General features: G+C 36.0%; 2 protein-coding genes across 2 annotated transcripts in view; one reads left to right on the top strand and one right to left on the bottom strand.

Moving 5' to 3' along the window:
• LOC111416311 (neurotrimin-like) overlaps positions 1 to 20,501 on the bottom strand; it is a 255,005-nt gene that overhangs the window by 146,455 nt on the left and 88,049 nt on the right. The gene's annotated exons all lie outside the window — the stretch shown is intronic.
• Positions 6,467 to 7,446, top strand: LOC111416316 (uncharacterized). The gene is made up of 2 exons (XM_023048289.2): positions 6,467 to 6,716; positions 6,773 to 7,446. Exons 1-2 carry the CDS (start codon positions 6,540 to 6,542, stop codon positions 7,223 to 7,225), a joined length of 630 nt encoding a protein of 209 aa, XP_022904057.2. The 5' UTR covers positions 6,467 to 6,539; the 3' UTR covers positions 7,226 to 7,446.

Raw genomic sequence — 20,501 nt, 5'->3', positions numbered from 1 at the left:
GAAGCCTTAGAAAAAGAATAAGAGAACATAAACACAAAAATAACTCCAACTTCGGAAATCACTTAACATTTAACTCAAAACATGAATTTAACGAAGATAAAAATTCCAGAATCCTTCATCATATCAATAAAAATTAGTATTTAGAAATAATGGAAAACTATGAAATTAATAAATTCCTCAACAACTGCCCTGATGTAACATGCCTAAACGAACAAATTATACCTTCAAGAAGACCACTATATACCTATCTCAAACAACCATACATACCTCCACGAAAACCTCCCGAACTCTAAAAATAGCTGCTCTCTCTGTAAGATTATATTTTCAGTGTGTTTGATGTAGGGAGTTAATATGTTTATGTTATAATACCTCATTTTAACCCGTTGAAAGTCAACCTATTCAAAACAAGAAAGTTTAAATTCAATACACGACAATCACATTTGACAGATTACCAACATTAAAATAGAAAATATACCATTGACAGTTTCAACATAACCTAAAATATAATAAAAAGTGATGTATGATAGCACATGTTTAGAGATTAACATTTTAATAGTGAATTAATTCAATATAGTATCACATACATGTTTAGTTGTTCAAAAAATTGACGTAAGTTAAAATGTAAAATTATATAATAATAGAAAGTGTTGTAAAATTAATAACTTTAGGAACTCCTGATGATGCTCCGAAAGGAGCGAAACCGGTAGAGTGATAATAAACACATTTCACCTTTAAGTGCAAAATTTGTTTAATTGAATTACCCAGGTGAAAAGAAAACAAAAATGAATATTAATACAATTACTTATGTTAGTATTCAAGCATAAATGGCACCAATTTAGTCATTTTCTAATGAATTACAGTAAATCAGTGGATCAGACATCCACTAAGGAGGAATTTAAAAACCCACGACACCTAAAGACTAATACTATTCAATTTGAAGTGTTAAAGCTGCAACTGTCTTTATATTGTTACACCTTTAACAATGTGATTTATTGGCATTATCACAACATTTATCTAAAAGTTATCAACAATATTTTACTTAACAGGTCTATAAAAAAATCATTTACCTATACTTAGAGAATTCCTAGTGAACATTTCCTCGTTCACGATCAATGTTGTTATCTAGATTTTCCCGTTTCCGCAGCAGAGTGGATTCCGTAAAACGTTTTACGTGATTTATCTACAATCTGCAAAGCGCAATTGTTCGAATGAAGTATGGCCAGGAACGAGTCGGGACCGTTTTAAAACCGACGTATTTGCAAACGTACCTAGAACGTCAATTTTCCGCGTTTTGCCATCCTCTTTCCTTTCGCCGACAGAACGTCGTCTTTTTACCCAAAAACCCACAAGCTCTTCATGCGAAAAAGAAAATATGTCTTTCTAAAATTTTTTCTGCAACAATATCTTTACTTAAATTGTTAAAATAATGCATATAATAATTACACGTTACGGGTTGCGATTAAAACGACAAAGGTGTTAATTACACATAAGAGCTTTCGCTTCGTGAGTACCCTTATCTTCAACAATAAATCAAAAGAAAAAATGGGCAAAAAGCCAAGTTTAACACGTTAAAAGTGCATAACTGCGAACGAGCTGTATTTTATTTTAATATTTTAGTGCTCACGTTGTGCGGACATAAGCGTTTCGTAACAATTTAACCGCGTTTCCTCGCCGACGAGGTACGGTTTGATAGCGATTACGTTGCACTCTACCGGGAAGAACATAAACAGGCCATGTGGCCAATTTTAAAACAACGTCCGCCCCCTCTCGAACGAGTGAGTTTGCACACGTCGGGTTAGCCTGGTCCGGCCCCTTTCTATGTGGTTTTATGTAAACCTATGGAAACTCAGTTTGAATAGGGGTCACGTCAACCGCATTTCACCCACATGAAATGTGTTGTCCTTCTTATTTACACGAATTCTCTATTAAATAATAAAGTAAATATTTGTTGTTTTCTTCGCGTTGAAACAACCTTTCATCACTTTTAAAAAGGGAAAATCATCCAAAAGCATTCGCGCGCTTATCTCACTTTCGGTGAAGTGTCGTTCAAAAGGATTCCGGTAACTGCATCCGTTCAAAAAGAAAGACGAAAATTGCAACGCTCATTAGCAAGTCCGGTCGAGTATACTATAGCGGTCGGTCTATTTTGCGGATGGGGCTCTTAACAAATCGGCGGAAGCCAAGAGAGCAGCGAGCATTCGAACGCAACTTTGAAAGGGGGCACGTGCGCTTTGGCACTAAATCGTACGGTTGAGCTTTTATTTATGCGATCTGCGAAAAATGCAACTGCACCGAACCGGAGGAGGAAACCGTAAGTCTCTTTAAAACGCTAATACGGAATCTGATAAGACCCTCGGTGTTTATTGCTCTACCCCCTCGGATCTCCGAGATTTATTTGCACGAAACTTTAACGTTAACCCATTTACATCATAAGCTTAGATATGTGCGGTGAAGACACACGGTTAAACCCGAAACTTTTAGTTTTAAGTCTAGTGTTAGTTCAAGTTTTAGTTCAATAAAAATGTACAACAACTTAAAGCCGAATAACAATTAAAAGTAGAATTAACACTTGCACTTATCGTCTTGAGAGACATGCGGCTAAATCCGAATGTTTCTAGTTGTAGGTATAGTGTTAGTACCTAGAACTAGAATCATTCCGGTTTAGCCGTATTGAGAGACGTGCTAGAATAATTCGGGTTTAGCCGTCTTTACAGACGTGCTGCTAAACCCGAATGTTTCTACATAGTTCTAGGTCTATTATTATTATTATTGCTGCCGGGCTGAGGAGGGCGGCCCCTCTCGTTACCGCGACCTATAAGATCTATTGTAACTTTAGCCCTCCAAAGGTTTAGGGCAAATGTAGGTCCTTAATGAACCTTAGTATTGTCCTGAGGTCTTGAACCTTTATGTCGGTAGGTAACAGGGGAGTTTTACCGAAGACGTTGTGCCTTAGACGTCCTCTGGCGACGCAATTGCACAGTATGTGTTCAGCAGTTTCTGACTCGTCGTTGCATAGTCGACAAGTTTGATCCTCAGCTTGTCCAATGTGGAAAGGTGGTATTTTATGAGCACATGGCCGGTTAGGTAGCCTGAGAGCGTTCTTAGATCCCCTTTGCTGAGGCATAAAACCTCTTTGGTTTTGTTTTGCGACGGAGTTATCATACTCTTCGCTTGTCTGTGACCTGGAAGTTCTTTCCAGCGTTAGGCTATCTTTGAAGCCTCCCAGTTGTTGATTATTTGTTTTAGGTGGCTTTTTTGTAGTCCACATCCAGGTTGGGGTCCAATGAAGGACGTGTTTGCTGCCTCTTTGGCCAGCTTGTCGGCCTTCTCATTGCCCTCAATGTTGCTGTGACCTGGAACCCACCATAGGGTAACATCATTGCCCCTAGCGAGTTCTCTCAGGTTGTTGGTGCACTCTCTGATCAGTGCGGAGCCACACGTGTAGGCCTGAATTGCCTTTAAGGCGGCCCGACTGTCTGTGAAAATGTTTATGGATGCACCTTTTTGTCCCTTCTGTAGGTTCAAAGCGGTGCAGAAGTTTATAGCAAGAACTTCTGCTTGGAAAATTGTTAAGTCCGAGCTGAGGGGCAATTTGATGTGGCTATTTGGTCCACTGATGCCCATGCCTACTCCAGATCTTACTGTCTTTGAAGCATCGGTGTACCAGGCTAGGGCTCCTCTTTTTAGTTGAGGCCCAATCATCCCTGCTACTAAATATGACCTTATACGGTTGGTTGAAATTGTATTCCGTCGGTATAAGGTCCGTTTTAATTTCAATCAGGTGATTTAGACATGGGTCTTTGAGGATCTCGAGGTGTCCTCTGAGATTACCCTGCATCAACTTGAGTGAAGAAACTGTTTTCAGTGATAAGGCACTTAAGGCTGCCTCCTTTTGTATATATATGTGGAGCGGTGTGAGACCGAGTAGGGCTTCCAAAGCAGCCGTCGGACAGGATCTCATTGCACCCGTTATGTTAAGACATGCTAACCGCTGGATTTGTGCCAGCTGTTGTTGAGCTGTCTTATGTTTTGTTTTTGGCCACCAAACCAATGAGGCGTAGGCGACCATGGGTCTGATTATTGCTACGTAGGCCCAATGAGCCATTCATGGTTTGAGACCCCAGTTCCTTCCTAGGAGCCTGCGGCAGATCTGGTTTGCCATGATGGCCTTTTTCCTCACCTTATCTAAGTGTGAGTTCCAGTTTAGTTTACTGTCAAGTATTACCCCTAGGTATTTAGTTTCTGTTTTGACGTTAATAGTTCTACTTTCAATGGAGGGTGCTTTTATTTGCAGCTTCCTTCTCCGAGTGAAAGGGACTATTTCGATTTTATTGGGATTGATGCTGAGCCCATTGCTTCTGCACCAAGTACTGGTGAGTAGTAGGGCTTTCTGCATTAGCTGAGTTATGATTGAATCATATTTACCTCGGATTGTGATTACCAGGTCATCAGCATACCCTTGTATCTTAAATCCGTTTTTAGTTAGGGTGTTCATCAAGTCATCAACTACCAAGCACCATAATAGAGGTGATAGCACTCCCCCTTGGGGACATCCTCTTAGCGCCTTTATAGTCAGCGACTCGCCTCCCAGACTGGCTGTGATCTGCCGACTTTTCAAGGGCTATCTCTTTGGTTGCAATTGCCTCCTCTAAGGTGCTAGTCAAAGCATGGAGAGCGGTAATTGTTGATTTTGCTTTCTGGTAAGCATGTTGGCTAGGGTGGAGTGGATTTGTGAGAAGCACTCCATTCCTTAGGTATTGATCGATTACCTTTTCCATCCCTTTGAGGAGAAATGAAGTTAGGCTAATTGGTCTGTACGCCTTGGGGTCCGCGTTTGAACGCCTACCACCTTTAGGTATGAAGACCACCTTTACTTTCCTCCATAGAGTGGGTATATAGCTAAAGATGTAGCTAGCTGTATATAGGGATATTATTATTGGGAGAAGTTCTTCTAAGCCTTTTTGCAGAAAGTTCTAGGTCTAGTGTTACTTCTAGTTTTACACTAGCAGTATAACTGGAACTAACACTAGACCTAGAACTAGAAACATTCAGGTTTAGCCGTATTAAGAGCCGCACGGGTAAACCCGAAACTTTCTAATTGTAGGTCTAGCGTTAGTCTTACTTTTGGTTCAAATAAAATATACAACAACCCTACGCTGAATAACTAAGACTAGAACTAACACTAGACTTAGAAATAGAAACAATCGGATTTAGTCGTGCGTCTGAAGACGCATATCTAAAGATACTGCTTGCAGATGACTATATTGCTAATAGAAGACTAGAATTTTCTTGCAGAAGACTACCTACTGTTTGCAAACCATTAGATACTTATGGTAGAAGACTAGATACTACTTACAGAAGTCTACATACTGCTTGCAGAGGACTACCTACTACATGGGAACCATTTGATACTGCTGCCAGAAAACTAGATAGAATTTACAACTTATTTTATGTAAATCTTACTGTCGTTATGTTTAATCGTAACTTACCCATAATGTAACAACTTACTTAAACTAATTCATCAACAAAAACGCCTCTGCCACCCCACACACACATACTGTTCGTCTTCCTTAGTCGAAATCTTCTCAAATATACATCGAATGGAAAATGTTCCGTCATCAGCTGGCCATAGCCATCCATCTTTCATTAACCCATACACCCCTCTTTTGAACGCACTAGAAAATTCTTTTCACGCATTTTGTATAGTTTTTTATGATGTTTCCATGTGTAGGCATTAGTACTACAGCTCGACAACCGAGACAAACACGGTTATCTTTAATCTATATATGTGTAATAAAAAAAGTTTGTTAATGCGGGCTACTTTATTTCTTCTGAATGATGCAAATGAGTTAATAATTGAGAAATATATCCCAACCAAGTTATCGAAGAATTAAATATGTTTTAAATCGATGTTTAAAGGATCGAATTATTGCTTTTAGAGAGTTATCTTATTGTTGGTTTTATCGGATTGAGACTTCCTGAAGTTTATAGCACAGAAATAAAGTTTATTATTATCACACATCCCTCTCTCTAAAAATATCGCCGAGTTGTTCTCCGCGAAATCATCTGATTATAGATAGACCCGACCGGTTTTACGGCTTGTATCAGATAAGTTCGCAAAACCTTTTCCCCTTCAGCGCAGAAAACGCAACCCTCCAATTCCGTAGTAACAGCGTTAGGAGGCGGACCTTTCCAGACGAGGGGGATAATATGGGATATCTTTCGAAGAACACCAAACGCCGTCCAAACGTAATCGAATTCCTTTATTTGCTTTTTTCTCAGAATAACACAAATTTTCCAAGAACGTATTTCTCCCCGCAACGAGATTTTTTTTAATTCAATCTCGAACTTTGATATTATTAAGTTTTTTGGTTAACAACTTTTCGAACCATCCTATATTTTCCGACTAAAATTAAATCAAAAACGATGCAAACCTATATTTAGCTTCTAAATCTAAACAAACTAAGAGGAAAATCAACCGCTGCTGCTTCGTTCAGGCTCAAAAATCATTCAATTGCAATCGAGGTGAGGTCTTGAAAATGTCACAAATAAACGAATTATTAAAATCAAAAAGGTTGGAACAGATGAAACGTGTTTTTAGCACTGAATCTACCACAAGTTCATGTCAATACACAAATTATGGAAAACAAGAAAATTTAAATCAAGTCCCATATAAATATAACCGATTTGAACTCGTCCTTAAATTACTCGAATTAGTAAGTTTTAATGTATTTCTTAAAATCTTAATTTATTTATATTTTTTACGTTTTAGGGAACCGACATAATCAACATCGGCCTTTACTCCAGTTATTTATCAACAACATTCGATAAGCACAACATCAATTCACAAAATGTAAACAACCAAACTGAAATATGGGATCCAAAAATTGAACGCGATTACGTGACAATAAAAATTTTCCCCAATGTTGTTTTTGGATCGTTTATAATCATTGTTGGGGTTATTTTAATCAGTTATTTACTCGGTCAGGTTATTTCGGAGGTGATCGGAAGAATATTTAACACGTTAGCGTTAGTTTTGCACTTTATTTCCGGTTGTATCACGTTGAACGATTGGATTTTTACTGTTAAAACGGCAAAAAATGCTTCCGCTTGTAATACCCTTCTCGCACAAGTTATTACAACGTTTCTATGTACCTTTATGTATTCGTTCGATTTATTTTTAAGTTTAAAACGTGCTTTGAAGTATGATGATGTGGACGGTTAATATGTTCAATACGCAATTTCAAATCAATTTGTATCCCAAAATTATGGAACAAAATGTCCAATTAGATTCTATTAACTAGTATACTATATTTGTAGAATTAGATTTTATATACAAAATCATGTTTGATAATAATTGATTGAGAATCGATATAAATTAAAGATTAATGTAATGAGAATTTATAATAAAGTTACTCGAAAAATAAAATATGCATTGAAATGAAATATCTTTATTACTTGATATAATAATAATAATCTTTATTATCCTAATCTTATTAACTTAAAGTTTTGAAAGTGAAATGCTTATATAATAATATTAATACTGCAAAAATACCTATCAATATACCTTGGTAATACTTGAGCTACTGCCTCGGCAGGTGATAATACATTAATACACATTTATACTATGTAACTAATACACTGCCTATGTAAAAGCATGTAAAGTTGAGAAATCGTATTAAAAATCAATTGATATAAGAAAATTGATAAATTTAAGCATTTAAGACATCAACGTTATTGTTATGTTTCTTTGATTTTAATTGTTCATGTTTATAATCAGGAATGTAATAGCGATAAACGTGTAAATAAAGCATCAAAAATTAATTGATACCCTGGAATTGATCTTGAATGAGTCACGTGAGGGTTGATTTTAGGATAATTAATACCTTCTTGGCGACATCACGACTACGATGGACGTTTCAACGTACTCGTCGTACATCAACCCCGAGCTACGTGATCTGAACGTCTTTAACCTTTTGGGGGGATGTCTGCCGGTGCTTTTTCATTCCACCATGTTGAAAGGTCAACTTGAAATGTTACCCGGTTCATATTTAATGATTTTTATTAACTTAAATTATAAAATTTTCTTTTAATTTAAGCATTGTTAGAAGCGTTTTTATACAAATGAAACGGTCTGAAATGTATAATTAATAAATAATTTCAGGAATAGCACAATAATTAACACGTAATAATAATAATTGGAGTGTTAATTATTTAGTGGATTTTGTCAGTCGACAAAATTACTCGTTAAATTGAAATGAGAGGAAATTCTGTAATAATATAATTACCAACGCCCAATCTGTACGGTAACTAACTGATAAAATTATTATAATTTGTACAATGTTGTGCAGAAAAATTCATTGAATTAAATAAATCGTGATGATATAATGGTTCGAGACTGAATCATTTTCTTGACTCATATCTTTGCCAAAAACTATTTGTGGATTGGCTGATCGTTGTGAGTTGAGGCTTTGTTAGATGGTTTGCTGACATAGAATGGCATTAGGTGAATTACCTGGAAGTCGGTCGTATGGGAGAAAGGTAATCATCGGTATACCAGTTTGTGCTAGTAATCTAACAATGATGGTGATTGATCGAAGGACCGGCGTCGCTTCTTCGAGAAATGGAGGCGTCCAGCGCCCTCAATATGCTAATTCCGACGTTCACTTCTCGCCGTTTCGAGGGCAAATCACCCCTAGGGTTAATTTCGAAAAGGGATTATATGGCAATAACACTATTATCCGGACCCGGACGGTTATATTTAAGTCGGGATTACTTGGTGACCGCACTAAAGCCAATTTAACGCTAGAATACGTTATCGTTCTTCCACAATTTCGATCATGTGGAAACCAAAATCTATTACAATTCTTATTACATCAAATTTGGATAAAGAGTAATTTTAATTCTTAACATTAACTCAATTGCCACCTACAAGAAAATCAAGACGAAGATATGTACAGGGTGTCCAAATTTCGATGGGTTTGCAGCGTATCTCAGTTATTATGAAAGATAGAAAGTTGTGGCTTTCGCGAACCTGAGCTACTTTTTTGTGAAACTTACAATGGCGCAAACCAAATTTTCATAGCCCTCTTCGTTTTTGATATACAGGGTGTGTTTCAGAATTTACGATTTTCAGACACCTCCTGTATCTCGGCTATTCGGAAATGTAAAAACGGGTTCGAATAGATTTTTTCACGTAGAATCCAATGCTGCACGTAGAATTTTTCTAGTCATCACGGTTTTTGAGTTATAAAGAGTTAAGTATTTTAGAAGTTGAGTATTTAGTATTTGAGTTGTGTTTATAACTCAAAAACCGTGATGACTAGAAAAATTCTACGTGCACCATTGGATTCCACGTGAAAAAATCTATTAGAATCCGTTTTTACTTTTTTACTAAGTTTCCGGATAGCCGAGATACAGGGGGTGTCTGAAAATCGTAAATTTCAAACACTCCCTGTATATCAAAAACGAAAAGGGCTATGAAAATTTGGTTTGCGCCATTGTAAGTTTCACAAAAAAGTAGCTCAGGTTCGCGAAAGCCGCAACTTTCTATCTTTCATAATAACTGAGATACCCTGCAAACCCATCGAAATTTGGACACCCTGTACAGCAATTCTACCAGAACAACAGTTTGATTTTATAGGCCCCAGTATCACCAAAATAGAACGTTAATTCTTCAAGTACCAGTTAATGAAGCACCTTGCCAAGATTTTGTCTCCTTTACAAGTAAAATAAACCCTATACAAATCATATGTCAGAGATTTTACGCATTTTGTGAAATCAATCAAAAGTATGAAGTATTCCCAGGATATCCTGGTAAGTTTCGATGTGAAACCTCCATTTACTAGAATACCAGTCAAAGATGCCGAGGATCATCTTTGTCATCGGTAATCGCCATTTTCTAAATGGAGATATTTAAAGAGTTAAGGAAGAGTTAATCAAAACTACGGTTTCGTTATGTTAATAACACCTTTGTGATCAGGCAGCATGGAAAAGATCATCTTCAGAACTTCCTAGACTACCTGAACTCCCAAAACTGTTGCTGAACAGTTACCTTTCTTGGATGTTTTTGTTAATAGGAAGACAGAAGGAGAAAGATTCGGGTTTAGCCGTCTTGAGAGACGCACGGCTAAACCTGAATGTTTCTAATTCTAGGTCTAGTGATAGTGTTAATGTTAACTTTATTTGTAGTTACTAGTGGTTATTCAGTACTAGGTTGTTCTATATTTTTATTAAACTAAAAGTAGAACTAACACTAGACCTAGAACTAGTACACTAGTATACATTTAAACGCTGAAAAATAAGTGCTTCTTCAATTTTTTTTTTTTTTTTTCATTAAGATGCAATTATTTTCAAATATTTTATTCATTCACTACTACAGGGTTTTCCAATAAGAGGTGTTATTTTGATATTCAAAGAAAAATGCCATTTTTTAGTATAAATGATCGGATGTTTATTTCATTATAAAGAAGAAGGTATGCCGTTAATAGTGGAAAATAACATTAGGCAAATGACCACCACGACCACGCTTACAGGACAATATCCTTTCCAAGAAATTTTCCATAACCAAATTGCAAAGTGGCTGCCCTATGTAATCAATAGCCTTACGAATTCCATCTTTGAGGTCTTGAATCGACGCTGGGCTGTTGGCGTACACCTTCTCTTTCACGTGGCCCCAAAGGAAGAAGTCGCAAGGTGTTAAATCACAAGATCTCGGTGGCCAATTGTGATCACCTCTTCGAGAGATAACACGGTCCGGAAACTTTTCCCGTAAAAGATCAATGGTTTCGTTGCTTGTGTGGCACGTAGCACCGTCTTGTTGGAAGTAAACGTTGTCCACATCAATACCATCCAATTCCGGCCATAAAAAATCATTAATCATCTCTCGATACCGCAATCCATTCACCGTAACTGTTGCTCCAGCCTCATTTTCGAAAAAGTAAGGTCCAATGACTCCGCCGTACCATAAACCGCACCAAACAGTCACACGTTGAGGATAGAGAGGCTTTTCAACAATAACTCTTGGGTTTTCCGAGCCCCAGATGCGCCAATTTTGCTTGTTGACGAAGCCACCGAGGTGGAAATGGGCCTCATCACTCAAGATGATTTTTCGATGGAATTCCGGATCATTTTCATGCATTTCAACGACCCAATCAGCAAAGACACGACGTTGTTGATGATCGGACGGCTTGAGTTCTTGTGTTAATTGAAGTTTATAAGCCTTAAGACCCAAATCTTTATGCAAAATACGGTGTAATGACGTTTGTGGAATGCCTAATTCTAAAGAACGACGAGGAATGGACAAACTTGGGTTTTCTTCAACACTTTCGGCTACAGCAGCAATATTCTCGGCTGTTCTTGAGCGACGTGCACGGGTTTTATTCTTCACATCACTAACTTGTCCCAACAGCTCGAATTTTTCCACCAATTTCTGTATTGCGGTCCGACAAGGTGCTTCACGACGACCCAAAAATGTTGGAGTTTTACGAACCGTCTCTGCCAAAATTTCACCATTTTTATAGTGAATTTTAATAATTTCAATGCGTTGTTGAAGCGTGTATCGTTCCATTTTTATTAATGGCGTACTTTCTACTTGTCAAATGTCAAAAAATGACAGCTTCAAAAGTGGCATCTACCGAAATAACGGGCTATTCAAAATAACACCTCTTATTGGAAAACCCTTTATTTGCTCTTTGTTTTATACTATAAAAATATATTGAAAAAGTTTTCCATGTTGCAAGATTAATGATCAAATAAAAACCATATATTAACTTCTAACTTGCATTTATTTATATAAAGTCGTACTAGTTTCGAGTTACCTTGAGTCTCGCCTCATCTCATGCCACCAAGACATCTTTAATACGATCTTAAAGATTTATTCGAATTTCAAATTTTTTAACATTCCAATAGCAAAGTGCTTTACTTTCACATGATTTCCAGTCTACTATCATCCTATTATAGCTTCATTGACTTTGTCGTTGATGACGGGGATTTAAATTATTAGAATATAATGTTTGATGAATTATTCAACAATGAAGCACTTTTTTTAAAATAATTTATATCATTTTTTAGGTTAAAATTGAAAACAACATCACTATTAATATAACAAATTTGAGGAATACTGGTCGAGTTGTTTTTGAGATATCGTGTCCAAGAGTTGTAAAAACGTAGTTTTTCAATTTCCAATAACTTAATGGCTAATTTGTAATTTTAGGACCATACAATTTTTCTTATGTTTCATAGTCGAGAGCCCATTTTCTTTTGAATATGTCCAATACATTAATTTTTGGTTACTTGTAGGATTTCTAGGAATATCTTAAAGAAAACTCTTTTTTAAAGAATTAAAGAAGATTGTACTTCAAGGAAAGCAGCTATTACTCCGGAAATATTTGAAATTTCGCTTTAATGTTTTAGTATCACATTCTTAAGATCTTTAAGAGCTTATGATGCAAATGGGTTAAACATCGATATGAAACCCATTTTATTTCTTCGATATCTTTGTTGGGATATATTTCTCAATTAACCCAGATTGGGACGTAATATTTCTCAGATTTTACTCGTAGCTATCGGAAAAGTCCTCGGTTTTAATGCCCCTATCCAATTAGTCGAAACTCCAAATAGAAAAGTTTGCAGATATGCGGGAAAAAATCCCGCTCCAAGTGCTTTTGGAGTCGAGGTTAGCTTGGAAGTTGGCTCTTGATTATAACGGCTGTCCCCGATACCGCAGTTATTAACTTGAAAATATTAAGTTATTTAGCGGAAATCCCAATTAAATCGTTCTTATATCCTGGATTTACATTGGATTTATTCATTCCATTTATACATAATATGAGCAATTTTTTGTTATCAATTATTCCAACTAAATTTAGGGAGGATTTTTGTTGATGACCTTTTAAATATTTGACTTTCAATTTCACGCTGGTGTACCGGCAACTCTCCGAGAACCGTCGTGTAGTGTTTGTCCCCATTTTCCGCTCGACGAAAACGTGGGGATTATTATATAGATTAATGACAAAACTTAAAAATAGCAAAGTCACCCTTATAACCACTTCTATATTTCATAAAACTTCCCCATAATGCCGCCAAACCCGCCCGCTTTTTCCACCGTCCATGAGTTTATCATGGTCTATTAAAAGTTGAGAGGGACTTTTCCACGTCTCAGGTTCACGCGGCTTGTTTTATTTCGTCTACGACCCTATTCGAAACTCTTTCACGACGAAGTGATAAGTTTTAATTGCCCTAAATGTCTTGTAATTTCGTGTGTAAGGGATGTCGGCATGTTTTCCAACTGTTGGGGAGATGAACAACTTTTCGGGTAAGAGGTGCGACGTTTAAATTAAATGCTAGAAACGCAAAGTTTAAAACAACTATTAATTAAATGTTGCAACGACACATTATTAATTTTGCCATTCAAAAAAAAAAGTTTCAATCAACCTCAAAATAAGTCTAAAGGGAGTAGATTGATCCCCAATAACTTAGAAAACACAACATTGCAGAAGATTTACGATTCCCCAGCGAAGTTTCCGGGTGAAAACGTCAAATATTACGAATAGCGCAACATAAAAGTAAACGACCGTTGCGCGTAGAATTTAATACTTCTAACGGGGACATAAAACGGGGAATTGTATCTGATAAATAATGAACGCGGTAATAATCTCGTCGGTTTTTACTGGCTGGAACCAGTAAAAACGACGCTTTTTTACCCAACTCGTCCGAGCTAGCTTAAAACTTTAATTCGAAACCGTGATATTTTAGAGATTGGTACCCGATTTAATGAAATTCCGATAAACCCCTTGCATCTGTACCCTCGAAACCGTCCGTTTATGTAACATTGAATTTTATTCGTGATTGTTTTTAGGTTTCATTTATTATTGGTTTAATTGTTATTAAAAAGAAAATTGCAATTTAATTGTAAATAATCATAACTTTGATATATTTTCATGTTGCTTTGTTTTCAAAAATTTACTTTGAGCACGCGGACAACAGAGAACCGAATAAAAATCATCTATTTATAGATACATCACAGAACATATAGGACGTTTAAAAACTCTGATATTTTATATTATTTCATATTTTGCCACACAAATCAAAATCGAAGTAAACAATGAATGCAATAAAATCGTTCCGAATGGAGCAACTAAAACTAAACAAACACTTGTTAATCCAATTTGTGTTTTATCCAAATGCTGTAACTTTCATGATCGAACATCATCACAATTGACCTACCAGTTAATAAGTTATGCAAGTCCTATAGTAACAGTTACACATCTGGATCAATGTCATATATTGATTATACAAATATGTACAAATATATATTATACAAATATCTAGGAGTAATCCTAGACAAAACCCTGTCATGGAATGGACACTTGCAGGGAGTTTTGCACAAAGCTAGACTATCCTTGTGAACTTGTCGCAGTCTTTGTGGAAAAAATTGGGGTCTTACCCCTGAAAGACTGTACTGGCTCTATGTGACTGTGGTTAGACCTATGATCACATACAGAGCAGCAGCCTGGTATAGGAAAGTCCGACAGACTTCAGTTATCAGTAAACTTTCACGAATTCAACGAGTAGCTGGATTGGCAATCTCTGGTGCGATAGGCACAACGCCAACTCTAGCAATGGAGGTTCTGCTTGGCCTATCTCCTCTGCATTTGCATATAGAGAAAGTGGCTAGAACAACCATTTACAGATTTAAGCAATATGCTCAAAACTGTTCCGACATGTCCTACCAATGGGCTGCGGAAGACATTATAAGCACTGATATTGTGCTATCAATGCCGTCAGATTTGGCGGTATCACTATCAGTGATTAATGCTCGATACCAGATTGTACTGCCTGAGCGGCAGTCCTGGATCGAAAATGAAAATTCTCTGGTTCGGGCAGACATTTGCTTGTACACAGATGGATCAAAAACGCCTGAAGGGGTAGGAGCAGGAGTATACTGCCAGACACCTCGAATTAAGCAAGCCTACAGCCTGGGTACGTACTGTACTGTATTCCAGGCGGAAGTATTTGCTATTGACATGGGTGCTAAAATCCTTCTTGAAAGAGGGGTGAAGAACATGACAGTACGAATTTTCTCAGACAGTCAAGCCGCTCTCCAGGCGCTGCAAGCCGTGAAAACGGTGTCGGCTCTGGTTAATGATTGTAAGAGAACATTAAACACACTGAGTTGTGATAACAGAGTCTCTCTGATCTGGGTCCCGGGTCACTCTGGTGTTGCTGGCAATGAAGCGGCAGATAAGCTAGCACGAGATGGCAGCGCTGAAGCGTTTGTGGGACCGGAACCAGCAGTTGGTGTATCATTTGCGATGGCCAAATATAGGATTGGACTGTGGGCTGAAGAGAGACTTCGCCTACTGTGGACCAGTTCTCCTGGAATGAGACATGCTAAGGTGTTTATTAACATCGCCACTGTCAAACCCGGGAATATTTTAGGACTTGCCCGTAGTAGCATAAAAGTTCTAATGGGTGTTTTTACTGGGCACTGCCGATTAAAAGCACACTCTGAATGACCTTTCGCCGAGCAAGGTATTAATGTTCGTTAAGAGCATTGGACTGCACGGTGAACTTTGATAACGATATCTATCGGGGTACAATAGATCCTTAGGGTCGCGGTGCAAGGTTGGTTGGTCCGCCTACCCGATATGTATTCTATGTAATGTAATGTAATGTAATACAAATATGATAGATATTTTTTAAATGTTGTATATAAAATCCTGGTTAAATTAAATTGGAAACAGACAGAAAATAAACAAGAGGCAGGAAAGATTCTAGGCAGGGAAGGGAACAGCCATGGAGTGATAGCGACAGGAAATAAGGATTTAAAAAAGACTTGAATGAGAGAAATATACTGGATTGAGAAGGCAGAGACTGTAAAGAGATTTGACAAAGAAATGGAACCCTTGGAAGAGACTGGTAAAAGCAAAACAGTTTGAACTGAAAACATGGCAAGCAGGCTAATAATAAAAGAAAAAGACTGAAGAGAATTTGATAAGAGCAAAAAACTACTGAACACAGAGGAGGGAAAGTAGAATGTGACTGAAGGAGACTGGAGTACAGGAGTAGGAACAAGGCTGAATTAAGACTAAATACAGATTGGCAATAGAAGAAAGAAGCTGATATTATTCTATTATCAGTTTCATAATTTTAATTTGTATCTCTCTCTTACGCAAATTGTTCTCTGTCCTGTGCCGCTCTTAGCAATGATTGTGAATTTAGGCTATGAATAATGTGACTTCTTCTACCGTCAATTTTGCCTTCCATTACAAGTCTTAGGTATTCGTATTTTCTGCCTCTGTAAATGAGACCCAGGTATACCGTTTTATTGATAACGTGTTCCGTCCACGATATTTTAAGCCAGATATTTATAATTCTGGACATTAGAGACATTTCAAAGGCGTCCAGTCATCGCATCGAATGGATTGAATAAATATATGCCTTCACAAATCTGTATCTGATGTTTAACGATAATATGGGATTTATTAGTAATTTCTTCATTCTGAGGAATCTATATCCTATGCAACATCGCAATTCTACTTCCAGAAATCCCTTATTATCTATAACTTCTATATGCATCCCTTATGAGGTTTGTAATCCGTTTGTGAATTTCTTTGTACTTCTTGTTGTCGTTGTGCTTGTATTTTTATACATTTCTATTTAATTTCTGTATATTAGATTAAAGTCATAATAGATGTATGCCTCGTGTTCTTCGTGCCATGCATACTAAGCAACAGGGTACGTTAATAGTATATTAAAAAACAAGTTTCGTAAGACACGTTTGCAATGCACGAATTCAAGTTGAAAAACGAGTGGCGAAGCCACGAGTTTTTTAATGAATGAGTGCTTTAAGTCTTATGAAACGTGTTTTTTATGCTATTTTTTGTAATTCGCGTTTTTATCCTTTTTTTTCTCAAAAATAAAATAAATTTTGACAATGTAGGGAAATAGGTATGTAGCAGTTGGTAACACCGTAACACTTGAATATAGAAATTTGAATTGACAATTAGAAGCTGTCAAAACACAAAATGTATTCACCTGAAAAAAATGTTTCATGTACACCTCTCAAAATAAGAGAAATTGCTCAGTGTTCAATGTCCTCATCATTGTGGACCTTGTATTCGATGCTAAGAACGTGTTTAAACATCCATAGACAAAAATTGTTACATTGACAACTAGAAAAATTAATGACCCAATGTCACCAACTTAAACTGGTTCCATAAAATGTTACTAAAATCTCATTACAGCATCGGATGCTGTAAGGAGTCTCAATACAGCACTCGTTTGAGTACTGTTAGAGCTTTCATTACCGTAGCGAATTACAAAATAGTATATTAAAAAACAAGTTTCGTAAGACACGTTTGAAGTGCACGAATTCAAGTTGAAAAACGAGTGGCGTAGCCACGAGTTTTTTAATGAATGAGTGCTTTAAGTCTTATGAAACGTGTTTTTTATGCTATTTTTTGTAATTCGCGTTTTTATCCTTTTTTTCTCAAAAATAAAATAAATTTTGACAATGTAGGGAAATAGGTATGTAGCAGTTGGTAACACCGTAATACTTGAATATAGAAATTTGAATTGACAATTAGAAGCTGTCAAAACACAAAATGTATTCACCTGAAAAAAATGTTTCATGTACACCTCTCAAAATAAGAGAAATTGCTCAGTGTTCAATGTCCTCATCATTGTGGACCTGGTATTCGATGCTAAGAACGTGTTTAAACATCCATAGACAAAAATTGTCACATTGACAACTAGAAAAATTAATGACCCAATGTCACCAACTTGAACTGGTTCCATAAAATGTTACTAAAATCTTATTACAGCATCGGATGCTGTAAGGAGTCTCATTACAGCACCCATTTGAGTACTGTTAGAGCTTTCATTACCGTCGCGAATTACAAAAAGTATTTTAAATTAAATATGGCAAACTAAACAATGTAGAAACTGGGCACAGAGTAGGGAGACTGGAATAGGTATAATGGAAGAAGGAGACTGGATTGATAAGATGGAGATTGGAAGGGAGTTATAAAGACAACATATGAAGTAGATAAAGACGAGAAAGGTTGTAATAAAGCTAAGAAACTGAACACTGATAGAGAAGACAAGATGGGGGTTGTGCAAAGACGAAAATTGCAAAAAGACACTGAAACCAAGAAAAGAAGTAGTCAAAAATTGAGTTGGGCGGACAAGAAGGAAACTGATGTTATTCAGTTATCAATTTCATTTTTATACATTTCCATTTATGTCCTGAGTATTAGATTTAAATAATACTGTAATAATATTGGGTTCCACTCATAATTTTATTAATTAATTAATAAACAATAGTTTTGTTATAAGAAATAATTACAATAAAGAGGAAATAATGACATTCCGTAGGAAAATCCTTGTAAGTCGAGAGCCTAGAGAGTTTATTAGTACTTCTTCAAATCTAAAAAATAGATAAATACAATTCAATCAGATAAAAACAACAATAAAATTAGTGATCAAGCATTCAAATTAATATTATAATTAAAATATAAAGAATAACTCACGTATTGATATCAAAGTTGATATACCGAGGATAGTTATATTTCTCATTGATTTCGTCGTTATTTGTAAAAATGTTTTAATCAATGATAAATCCGTTCGTATTTCCGTCGTAGATTAAGAAATATTCTTGTATTTAGTTAAAAAAAAAAGAGGCCACAAAAAAACGAAACATAACCTCCAAATCCAAAGTATTAAATTTATGGGTGATTACAGCCAAAAAGCTCCTTGAAATACCTAAAAACATAAAGCTTATTATGAATTACATCAGATTCAAGTGATTTTAATCAGTTTAAAACCGAAATGTTGAAAATTAAAAATGTGAAGATTTTGAAAGAAACGGAATATAAATTTTGGAATTAAAGAAGAATTAATGTGAAAAATTGTGTCAAAGGGAAATGAAATAATTCAGAGTATTCAGACATTGAAGGATTTCAATAAATATAGTTTATTTAAAAAGTAATTTTTGAAAATTTGGAAGAAAAACCAAATGTCAATAAAAGATGGCGCTCAGAAATACAAATTTTTTACACTTTTTCTTGTGGTATCAAAGAGGGTGATGGACAAAAAAGAAAAGTTTTTGTCGATTTTTGCCGAAAAAAGGGTAAAAAATGAATAACGAGGACGCGAGAATTCGCTTCCTGATCATCATTGAGTAAACATCTATTTCGAAACGCTCGTGAAATCCTACGAAGATAAATTTCTGAAGAAAAAACATAACCAAAGAAATTCACAATTGAGGGAGAAGAAAAGAAGCTAAAATTAATTAAGAAGAGTACGATAACCAACCTGGGAAAGAAGACATCGGAATAGTTTTTTCCGGAAAGCCACCAAGGGGGTACCAGCACATTCCACTAAGGGGGAAAAAGGAGCAGTTCAAACCAGGGAGGAATCAAGATTTCAATCAATTCCATCAACATCTGTAAAACCAAAGAAGTTAAGATTTTTTTTTATTTTCGATATACCATTTCTAAAAAAAAAACTCACTTACCTCGTGTGTAATCCAGAGCGAATCAAAATCAATTATTTCAGATCACTTTGATTATTTCAATTATCAGAATCAATTTATTTAAGAAGTTTTAGAGCTGAAAGTTATACAGTGTGTCCCCGGATAGGTGAAACGACTCTTATAAAATGTAAATTTTTTTCGATATTAACTGTCATCTTTTGGGGTTCAGGCCTGCTTGATTAAAGACTAATTTTGAACATATTTTCAAATTTTAAAAAACAAGTGAGTGTTGATACTGAAGCTAAAACTTCTTGTGTGTCAGGTAAAGTACCTTTTCTGTTTACAGTATGGTAAAATGTTACTAAGAAGTTTTATTCAGAATGAAAAGTTATGGCCATATGCAAATTTTCATCAGCCTACTTTGATAAAACCTATTGTTTATTATTTTCGTCAATAGTACCTTATTACGACTTTTTGTTTCGAGATTCAGATTATTAGGGAGAAATAAACAAACCGTTCTGAAAATGTTCACAAGAAATTAAGTGTGTGTTCGCCCACAAAGGAAAACAGTTGATCATAGTTAATCAGTTTCATCATAATTTTTTTTTCTTAGAGTGAATATTTCCTGCTGTAAGAAATCTTTTGATTAAACGCCAACAAGTACTTCTTTTAATTGCAGTATTTGGAAATTTTTCACAAAATAAAGCAATAATCGGTTTTTTCCCGGTTCCATAACACTGAATCACGTAAACTTTTTCCTGTAATGTTAACATTCTGTTTAAAAAACACTTTAAGTTTACTAAATTACAGTTTGAGAGATTAACAGTGACAGGAAAGCAATTTTGTTTTTCCATGGCAGTCTTTGTTAGAAATAAAATTGTTTGATATGGATTTTTTCAAAGTAGGCCGATCAATCCGAAAATTTGCATATGCCCATAGTTTTTCATTCTGAACAAAACTTCTTAGTAACACTTTCACGTACTGTAAACAGAAAAGGTACTTTACCTGCCACAAAAAGAGT

The sequence above is a fragment of the Onthophagus taurus genome, chromosome 7 (genome assembly GCF_036711975.1).
Source record: "Onthophagus taurus isolate NC chromosome 7, IU_Otau_3.0, whole genome shotgun sequence".
Lineage (NCBI taxonomy): Eukaryota > Metazoa > Arthropoda > Insecta > Coleoptera > Scarabaeidae > Onthophagus > Onthophagus taurus.
This window is presented reverse-complemented; position numbering and strand designations above follow the sequence as displayed.

What these genes read in the sequence shown, in the direction of transcription:
- LOC111416316 (XM_023048289.2), top strand. Translation starts at nt 6,540, where the DNA reads ATGTCACAAATAAACGAATTATTAAAATCAAAAAGGTTGGAACAGATG. An exon ending in TCCTTAAATTACTCGAATTA is followed by an intron (nt 6,717 to 6,772) that starts GTAAGTTTTAAT and finishes TTTACGTTTTAG; the next exon opens with GGAACCGACATAATCAACAT.